Source organism: Xenopus laevis, chromosome 5L (assembly GCF_017654675.1).
Source record: "Xenopus laevis strain J_2021 chromosome 5L, Xenopus_laevis_v10.1, whole genome shotgun sequence".
In the NCBI taxonomy this organism is placed as follows: Eukaryota; Metazoa; Chordata; class Amphibia; order Anura; family Pipidae; genus Xenopus; species Xenopus laevis.
In genome coordinates, this window is record NC_054379.1 from 169,772,015 (window position 1) to 169,782,786 (window position 10,772).

The following is a 10,772-nucleotide window of genomic DNA, read 5'->3' on the forward strand; positions in this document are numbered from 1 at the left end:
AAACCCCGCCCCTAAGCCTCATTATCACACAGAGTGTGTTGCAGGGAGCTCTCAGCACAAGCCCCGCCCCCATGCTTTATTCTCACACACTGACAGGTGCTACAGGGAGGGAAGTTTTCCCAGTTTGTCTTGATAAGAATTCCTCTGCTCTTCCCCATCTCTATTCCCTCTCCTCCACATATTCCCACCCTTCTGCCCCTCTCTCCTACTGCTCTTCTTATCCCCCACTCACCTTCCCTTTCCCACTTCTCTACCCCCTCTCCTTCCTCTCCTGCCCTGACCAACCCTTTTACCCCTTTCTCCCCCGCTCTCTTACCCCTGGCTCCTCCCACAGCTTCATGGTGTCAGACTTGCAGGACAGAGGGCTCGGTGGCACTAATGTGTAGGGGGGACGCCATGCGCTTGTTGCTTCATAAACATCTCCAATGGCTCCTGTGACGCTGTTTGACACGTAAGGACCCCCCCCCCACAGTGGCAGGCGCGGGGCTGTTATATGTGTAACTATGGACAACAGCAAAGTAACCCCTCCCCCCCCAGCATTATTACAGGAAAACTATACCCCCCAAACAATGTAGGTCTTTATAAAAAGATATCACATAAAACAGCTCATGTGTAAAATCCTGCTTCATGTAAATAAACCATTTTCATAATAATATACTTTTCTAGTAGTATGTGCCATTGGGTAATCATAAATAGAAAACTGCCATTTTAAAAAAATAAGGGCCACCCCCTGGGATTGTAAGATTCACTGTGCACACAAACAAACCAACATACTTGTTAGGTCACATGAGCCAATCAATAGACAGAGTTCTGTCTTTTGCTTCCACACTTCTTTCTGTTACATTTAGAGCTGCAGTATTTCTGGTCAGGTGATCTCCTCCTGTTACAGTTAGAGCTGCAGTATTTCTGGTCAGGTGATCTCCTCCTGTTACAGTTAGAGCTGCAGTATTTCTGGTCAGGTGATCTCTTCCTGTTATAGTTAGAACTGCAGTATTTCTGGTCAGGTGATCTCTTCCTGTTACATTTAGAGCTGCAGTATTTCTGGTCAGGTGATCTCTTCCTGTTACAGTTAGAGCTGCAGTATTTCTGGTCAGGTGATCTCTTCCTGTTACAGTTAGAGCTGCAGTATTTCTGGTCAGGTGATCTCTTCCTGTTACAGTTAGAGCTGCAGTATTTCTGGTCAGGTGATCTCTTCCTGTTACAGTTAGAGCTGCAGTATTTCTGGTCAGGTGATCCCTTCCTGTTACAGTTAGAGCTGCAGTATTTCTGGTCAGGTGATCACTTCCTGTTACCGTTAGAGCTGCAGTATTTCTGGTCAGGTGATCACTTCCTGTTACAGTTAGAGCTGCAGTATTTCTGGTCAGGTGATCTCTTCCTGTTACAGTTAGAGCTGCAGCATTTCTGATCAGGTGTTCTCTTCCTGTTACAGTTAGAGCTGCAGTATTTCTGGTCAGGTGATCTCTTCCTGTTACAGTTAGAGCTGCAGTATTTCTGGTCAGGTGATCTCTTCCTGTTACAGTTAGTGTTGTCTCCATTTAGTCAATTTCTTCTTCTCTTACACAAGCCAGTCATTCACTTTCCTTCTGGTGAAGCCTAAGGGGATGTGTGTTTGTGGGACCCTTATTAAGGTGAAGGAATGGGGACACAGGATTTGGAGAAGACAGAGTAGGACTAGAAACCTCCAGCATATTTTATTATTTATTAGACATTTATTATTATTACAAGAAACCTGAGAATTAGCAGAAATAAGTGGTTCTGAGGGAACAGACACGGCCAGGCACTCACCAATAATCTCAACCCAATAAGAAGAAGCAGTTGCCTGAGGCTTGGGATCAAGATGTTCTTTATTAATGGTCCATAACAAGTCCATGTTTTTGGGATATACTATGTGCTGAGTAGTAACAAGCTAATCACATTATGGACCTTATACACATTTTCTGTAGCGTTCCATGCATCTCCAGCCAGCGGAGACCAAGACAGGGCACTTTAATGCTCTTTAGAGGTCATCAGCACATCTGAAGCCTGTGCAACCATGACTTGTTCCAAATAAAATACATTTTAAGAGAAATCCATAAATTTGCATTGAAATAAGATTATTTACATCATAATTGCATTGGGGAATTGCCCACATGGTTGGCTTGCTCTTACCCGCAAGAGGGTACAACCGCAAGAAAGGAATTATAAGATCAGTTTTGTTCCCTTCCTCTAACGTTACCATTATTGATGCCCAGTAACACTATGTTCTATGCTACTCCCCTTTGTCTCGTCATCCTTCTGGGGCACCGGCTGTTATTCCTGAACATGCTCCTCAGGGAAGGCCTCCATGCACAAGGCAGCAAGTAGCATTAGTTCCATTCCATTGCCAGTCATATCTCATCCTCTGTCCTCCCTTCAGTCTCTTCCTTTTGTTGTCCATCTTCTCCTGTTATGATGTCCCAAACAGTCTCGTCAGCGTCATCTTCCCCTTCTTGTAAATTGTCCTCTTCCTTGTTCTCCTTGTTCTCTTGCTCGGGTAAAACCTGAGACTCAATTGGTGAAGGTTGATGGTCGGCTTCTTGCTTGGAGAGGGTATCTTCAACTTCCAGAGCCTGAACTTCCAAAGGTCTTACCTGCAGCTTCTCATCTTGTTTCTCATTGGTGTCTGTAGGAGTCTCTGAGTTGTCCAGTCCCTGTGGTTCCTGAGGTGGTGGGATGGCCATAGATACATTGTCTTGAGAGACATCCTCCTCAGATGCATAGATTGGTGGAGTCACAAGCTCAGGAGCACTTAGAAGTCCATCCCTGTTTAGATCTTGTCTCTCTAAGACTTCATCCACCATATGTATTACCTACAGACAACAAAAGGAGGGGACAGATGAGAGGGTTTAGATTATGATACTACTGGCCAAGTGGCACACCTGTGGGACTGATAATATTCTTTTCTCTGGCTAATGGCTCTCCATCCATTACTAGCTTATCACACTGGCCAAGTGGCATCCCCTTACATACTTCTGAGAATGATCATATTACTGGCTAATGTCTCGCATTACTGAATCCACAGCTGAGTAGCAGCTTCTACTCACTCAATATTTGTATCTGAGTCTGGGGCAGGAACAGGTGAGTGAAGCCTAAGTACCTGTAGATTGTCAAGGGAAACTAAGCACCTCCAATTGCCGACCTGCTTGCACATTTTGCAGCAGTTGCATTTACTTAGCAAACATGGGTGCAAACACTGGAAGAACACGCCAGAATCAACAATAAGTTGCCTTGGGTGGAAGAGCAAATAGAGCCTCATTAGAATCAAGGCAGCGTGAGGAAAGGCTAATTCTATTTAAGCAAATGAGCATTAGGGTGCAGGTCCTTAGCCCCTAATAAAAGAGGCAGGTATGTGACCCCCACAGAATGCCAATTCCCCCTTAGAGGGGGGATAATTTTCCTCTTTCTATAACCTGCAGGGCTGGTGGGACGTGTTGCCATGTGTAGCTGACCTTGACAACCAGAGAGCAGTTCCAGTCCCAGAAGAAGAAGAACTGAATGACTTTAGTTACACTTACAGATTCATGGGTTGGTTCTCCCTGTGATGTGTGAGACAGGATCCCACTGAGAAGCTGCATGAGTTCCAGGCCATCGAGATGCCCACTCTTGTCATAGTCATGGAGGAGGAAGAGGTGAAGAATAGCTGGGTGGGAAGGAAAATACCAGAGGGGCAATCAGTATGGTAGACTAGTAAATGCATAGTAGTCTCCAAGCATCTGCTTAGCCTCCTGTATCCTGTAGGACTATATTTGGGAAGCTCTTATGAACAAATTACTGGCCATGCTCTTCTGATTGGTTGCTATGGGTCTAGTACTTCAGCCTTGCCCCCTTCCATCACCCTAAGAAGAAAAGAAGCTTCTTCTATGGTTGCGGCTTATTGATTCCATGTGATGCAATAGGTAGGTACCTGGTGGAACTTACATCCCAAAGTACTTCTCTTCCCCACGCAGCCCCTGCCAACACTGCTTTTCAAACCTAAATGAAAAGTGGCCCCTGTGGAGCAAAGTTCTGTCTGTATTTGAACACAAATATTATGGGCCATGGTCTCTTACCCGTCTCTCTCTTTAGGTTTGAGGCATTGGTTTCCAGTGGGTCCTTCTTCTTCAAATACTCCTGCAGGAGGCTGCAACCAAGAATAAGGCTGGGTTAGGCTGGGTGGAAAATACTGCTTAAAGGGAGATAAATCCCAAAAATACTTACTGGAAGTGCCTCTCCTTCTCCACTAGAAAAAAAACATTCACGTAGACTGCAAAAACACTTAGAGGGGCACTTTGAGTAAGTTTACCCCAGTCACGTGACTCTAGTTGCAAAAAGAGTTAGTAGTCCAAATTTGTTTTTGTCCCAACCCTGTACTCTTGGGATTGTTTTACCCACTTTGTGGGCAAATGCATCAAGTACCCTGTTCTCTGGGGAGCACATTCCACATGCATTTTAAGGGTGGAGGTCAGTAACAGAAGATCCTGTAAATAGGCGGGGCTTGAGCAGGGGGCAGGTTCTGAGATAATGCTACTGGCTGTGAGAAGTTGTTCTGCTGCTCTGATTGGCTATAGGTGGGTCTTGTTCTTGGAAATTTTCACTATCCTGATTGGCTAGCACTACTGAATTGGTCACACACAGAGCAAATCTGTAGGAGTAGTAGGGCCAAAGAGAAGACTTACCTGAGCTCTTCAGGTCCCTTGGAGAATGGGTTTCTGATCTGTACGCTGCCATCTTGCTCAGACCTGGGGCAGAATCAGAATGTATGAATAAGATGGCACCCTACAAATCACATGCCACATATGCCCAGCTACAGGGACTCTCCTTCTATTCCACACCTCCAGGTAAGCAATGGGAATTGTTCATACCAACCTCTGGGGCTCCATTAGCATTCCAGGCTGAGACACCATCAGATTCTTTAAGATTACCCATCAGCACCCTGAGAGAGGGGTCAATACGATCAGTTCTAAACCCCCCTGGCAGCCGAGCATGAGGCAAAGCTTTGAGTTTGTGATTAGCAGTTGGGGCAACCATATGTACATGATTATTATTGCCCCCTGCCCAGGGGAATAAATAAGAAATTAGCCAACCTCCAGATGTTGTTCTACAACTCCCAGCGTCCCTTTAACAGCTGTAGGTCAGACTCTCACTCACCTGCCTCCTTGTATTGTCCGAGGAGCGGCCCATCCCTGACCCAGAAGTATAGGCAGCAGCAGAGCACAAACACCTCTCATTTTGGAGCCCCTAAAAGGAAACATAACAATATAACATTGGTACTTACCAGCCTGAGCAATCCTAAGTCTCCAGTTGGTGGTGGTGGCTATATCCTCAAATAAGCAATTGTCTACCTTACCAGCTCAGTTGTCCCACCCAAGAATTTTGATGCCATTAATCTTATTACAGGTTTAGTTCCATCCAGTGAGTATATTTATGTATAAATGTAGTCTGTCTCTGTCCAGGGTACCTTCTTGCATGTTAGTACATTAACTATCTGCAGAGACCCCCTTATACCATAAAGTAGTAGTTTGAGGAGAGCACTCAGAAGCAAAATGATTTAATCAGAGACTAAATAACACGCAACATGTTTCAGGACTTTGAGAAAGGACACGTTAGGCCTGAAACATGTTGTGTGTTATTTAGTCTCTGATTAAATCATTTTGCTTCTGAGTGCTCTCCTCAAACTACTACTTTATGAGTCTCTATAGGGATTGCAGTAACCCTGACGAGGATCGATGCACCAACACTCCTACTAATCATAGTCAGAGAGTAAGAACAACCTCCATTATTCCAGACCCCCTTATACCCAATACTTGTCTGCCTGTGTGTCCAACTGTCCAGATGGTGGAACACTCCTGAGGTGTCTCCCTCTGATAAAACCTATAATAAACACAACTGCCCATTGTGCCCCATCTCTATACAGAATACCTTGTCCACTTTTTACTCTTCTTCTTCCAAAATTGTAATATTCAAAATCCCCCACCCTGATCTGCCAGTGTCACCCAAATGGTGAAAATCAGACAGAACAGGCCCATATGCCCATCCATTATCATATGACTGAGTTATATTTCAAGACCTGAAAGGTGGTTGGGCAGAACTCTTATACAAATTCTTACTGTCAACATACTGTATTGTTCTCTTTCTCACATCTTGCCCTACTTGTTGTGTTGCTGCTATCTTGCCTTACTGTCTCCATCTTGTTCTCTCTTCTTCATCTTGCCCTACTGTTGCCATTTGTCCTATTGTCTTAATTGTGTCCTTCTGTTTCCATCTTGGCTTATGGTATTCATCTTGTCCTATCTTGTCCTACCTACTCTATCTTGCCCTATTATCTTAATCTTGCCCTACTATTTCCATATTGTCCTACTGTCTCCATATTGTTATATTGTCACCATCTTCCTCTACTGTCTCCATTTTTCTCTACTCTCTCTATCTTGCCTTACTGTTTCCATCTTGTTCTCTCTTCTTCATCTTGCCCTACTGTTGCCATTTGTCTTATTGTCTTAATTTTGTCCTTCTGTCTCCATCTTGGCTTATTGTCTTCATCTTGTTCTACTGTCTCCATCTTATCCTACTGTCTACATCTTGTCCTACTGACTCCATCTTGTCCTACTGTCTCCATCTTATCCTACTGTCTCCATCTTGTCCTACTGACTCCATCTTGTCCTACTGTCTTGATCTAGTCCAACTGTCTTCATCTTGCCCTACAGTTTCCATCTTGTCCTACTGTCTCCATCTTGCCCTACTGTCTCCATCTTGCTCTACTGTCTCCATCTTGTCCTACTGTCTCATCTTGCCCTACTGTCTCCATCTTGTCCTTCAGTCTCTTTCTTGTTCTACTGTTTCCATATTCTCCTACTGTCTCAATCTCATCTTACTGTCCCTATCTTGTCCTACTGTCCCTATCTTGCCCTACTGTCTCCATCTTGACCTACTGTCTCCATCTTGCTTTACTGTCTCCATCTTATCCTACTGTCTCCATCTTGCCCTACTGTCTCAATCTTGTCCTACTGTCTTGATCTAGTCCAACTGTCTCCATCTTGCCCTACTGTCTCCATTTTATCCGACTGTCTCCATCTTGTCCTACTGTCTCCATCTTGCCGTACTGTCTCCATCTCGTTCTACTGTCTCCATCTTGTCCTACTGTCCCTTATCTTGTCCTACTGTCCCTATCTTGTCCTACTCTTTCCATCTAGCCCTACTGTGTCCATCTTGCCCTACTGTCTCCATCTTGTCCTACTGTCTCCATCTTGCCCTACTGTCTCCATCTTATCCTACTTTCTCCATCTTGTCCTACTGTCCCTATCTTGTCCTACTCTTTCCATCTAGCCCTACTGTCTCCATCTTGCCCTACTGTCTCCATCTTGTCCTACTGTCTCCATCTTGTCCTACTGTCTCCATCTTGTCATACTGTCCCCTTCTACTCATATTTTACCTTCCATTCTAGAACTGGGCTTCCCACTAAACACAATTTTGTTGGACACCACAACTTCTGCCCCTTATGTGACAACACATCTGCAAATCCAACAACTAACTGATAGTTCACTCCTACCTGATTGTTGCAGAGGAACTGTCTCCCACCCCATGTCCTCCATTCATCTGTTCTTTGTCTCACGTTGCTGCTGCCAAGTTGCCCTAGTGAATATTATCTGCCAGTCTGTCCCGGGCACATACCCCCTGCCCCCCAATCTTCTTTCCTTGATCTCCCACTTCAGCTTCATAAGTCAATCAGTTCCCTCAAACACAATAATGATGAGTCAATTGGTCCAACAACAGAGGCCATAAACCTGAACTCTAAAACATTTAGTCTCTTTTATCTCACTCACTTACCTTCACTCACTTACCTGCACTCACTCACGTACCTGCACTCACTTACCTGTACTCAGTACATTCTCCTCACCCAGCCCTAAGTCACCCTCAGGCCCTTATCCCTATTCCTGACCTGATCTCTCTATAATTAGGGTGAGTGTGTAGGTGACCCATGTGACTCCCCATGAACCCCAATCCCTCATATCTGCCGTTTAGTAGCTACCCCTAATTTCTCTGCCCCAATATCTGCCCTTTTTATAAATATTTCTGACTATTAATCCAGACACACAAATGACACACAGTTGTATATTCAGCAGGTCTGTAAATAACAGGATTAACACTCACACTCACACTCACACTCACCAGTCACTAATTCACCAACTGACTGTAACACCCACATTTCTCCTCCCCCCCCATTTATTTCTGACTGTATTGTGATTAAATAGAGAGTTGCACCTACACTCACACGTCTGTCCCTATATACACTATATATATATAATATCTATGCACACTCAGCAGTAACACACACATATAACACACTATACACAACGACACACAGACGGATATAAGTCGTGGCACTCACCTCAGCTGTCTGTCTGTCTGTCTGTCTGTCTGTGCAACTGTCAGTCTGATCCTCTGCAGTGTCACCTCCTCTCTGCAGTGCTGCCCCGCCCCTGGACACATCAGCTTTAACCCTGGCACTGCCACACGCAGCCTCTGCATCAGCAGTAACCCTTCCACTACCAATCTCCTATCTCTATTGAACTCCCTGCAACCCTGTCCCTGCCAGTCTCAATCTGTAACCCTGTCCCTGCCAGTCCCTCCATCTGTAACCCTCTCTCTGCCAGTCCTTCAATCTGTAACCCTCTCCCTGCCTCTCCCTCCATCTGTAACCCTTTCCCTGCCTCTCCCTCCATCTGTAATCCTCTCTCTGCCAGTCCTTCAATCTGTAACCCTTTCCCTGCCAGTCCCTCAATCTGTAACCCTCTCCCTGCCAGTCCCTTCATCTGTAACCCTCTCCCTGCCAGTCCCTTCATCTGTAACCCTCTCCCTGCCAGTCCCTCTCTCTGTAACCCTCTCCCTGCCAGTCCCTCTCTCTGTAACCCTCTCCCTGCCAGTCCCTCTCTCTGTAACACTCTCCCTGCCAGTCCCTCTCTTTGTAACCCTCTCCCTGCCAGTCCCTCTATCTGTAACCCTCTCCCTGCCAGTCCCTCTCTTTGTAACCCTCTCCCTGCCAGTCCCTCTATCTGTAACCCTCTCCCTGCCAGTCCCTCTCTCTGTAACCCTCTCCCTGCCAGTCCCTCTATCTGTAACCATCACCCATGACCATATCACACAGTTATATCACTTCTGAGTAACAGTCCCACTGTGTAGAGCTACTCAGCCAATAAAGAGATCACTTTTACTCCCCTGTATTCTGCTTTTCCCCTCACTCACTCACACACACACAAGCACACTCAGGCACTGACTCTCACACACTCACACACTCACTCACACACACTTACACACTCACTCAAACACACACAAGCACACTCACACACACACTCACACACACACTCACGCTCACACACTCACTCACACTCACACACTCACTCTCACACTCACACACTCATACGCACTCACTCACAAACACACACTCACACAAACACTCACACACGCTCACACACTCACTCTCCCACACTCACACTCACTCACACACATACAGAAGCACACACACACACTCACACTCACACACTCACTCTCACACACACTCACTCACACACACTCACTCACACACACACTCATACACACTCACTCACACACATACAGAAGCACACACACACACTCACACACACACACTCACTCATACACACTCATACACACTCACACTCTCACACACACTCATACACACTCACACACACTCACCAACACACAAGCACACTCACACACACACTCACACACACTCATGCACTCACTCTCACACACTCACTCACACAGTCACTCACTCACACACACACTCACACACACTCATGCACTCACTCTCACACACTCACACACTCACTCACACAGTCACTCACTCACACACACACTCCTACTCACTCACTCACACACATACAGAAGCACACACACTCACACACACACACTCACTCACACACTCACACACACACACTCACAGATACACACATAGTTCTTGGGAGAGAGATAAAGAAGTAATTACTCAAATACCCAAGGTTAGTGCAGGTTATTATGGGACAATGGGCAAATACCTCCTATTAACTCCTTCCATACTGGACCAGGCACCCGTGATAAGTTGTATAATAGGCTGCAGATTGCATATACATACATCTTTCCAAGAATATTAATTTTGTATATATTTATCCAGTATAAATAAGTGTAAGTATACGTACATAGGATCTATAGGGGTTTAATATTAACCAATAAACTAAACAGTTCACCAGGGGTTAATTCAGGACTATGATGTGTTATACTTCATTCATCTTTAATTCTACCATTTTCTAAGCTTGAACATAACTCATAACAAATACTGATATATCACTGAAATGATTTATTATTTATCCACCTTCAAGTATCTGAACCACCTTGACTATATTTCAGCATATTGTACATATTTATTATTGACTAATGCCGTAAGTTCCTCCATGTGACTTATCTCTATGGCTACAGATAATCTCCACTTCTCTACCCATTTATCTCTCCAATGTGGGGCTATTAAAGATTTAGCTGCCAGGAACAGTTATAACAGAATTTCGAAGTTTTTTTGGGCTACTTCGACCATCGAATGGGCTACTTCGACCTTCGACTTCGAATCGAAGGATTCAAAGTAAAAATTCGATAGTCGAAGTACTGTCTCTTTAAAAAAAACTTCGACCCCCTAGTTCGCCATCTAAAAGCTACCGAACTCAATGTTAGCCTATGGGGAAGGTCCCCATAGGCTTTCCTAAGTTTTTTTGGTCGAAGGATAATCCTTCGATCGT

The 10,772-nt window shown here is 45.0% G+C and overlaps 1 protein-coding gene across 1 annotated transcript; it reads right to left on the minus strand.

Annotated features, from left to right (window-relative positions):
* Positions 1-1,685: 1,685 nt before the first annotated feature.
* cgref1.L (cell growth regulator with EF-hand domain 1 L homeolog) lies at positions 1,686-8,535 on the minus strand. Its single transcript, XM_018262194.2, has 6 exons — positions 8,381-8,535; positions 5,146-5,235; positions 4,674-4,736; positions 4,068-4,138; positions 3,534-3,658; positions 1,686-2,828 (listed from the first exon to the last, which is right to left on the minus strand). The coding sequence occupies exons 1-6, from the start codon at positions 8,518-8,520 to the stop codon at positions 2,367-2,369; spliced, it is 951 nt and encodes a 316-aa protein (XP_018117683.1). The 5' UTR covers positions 8,521-8,535; the 3' UTR covers positions 1,686-2,366.
* Positions 8,536-10,772: the final 2,237 nt, after the last annotated feature.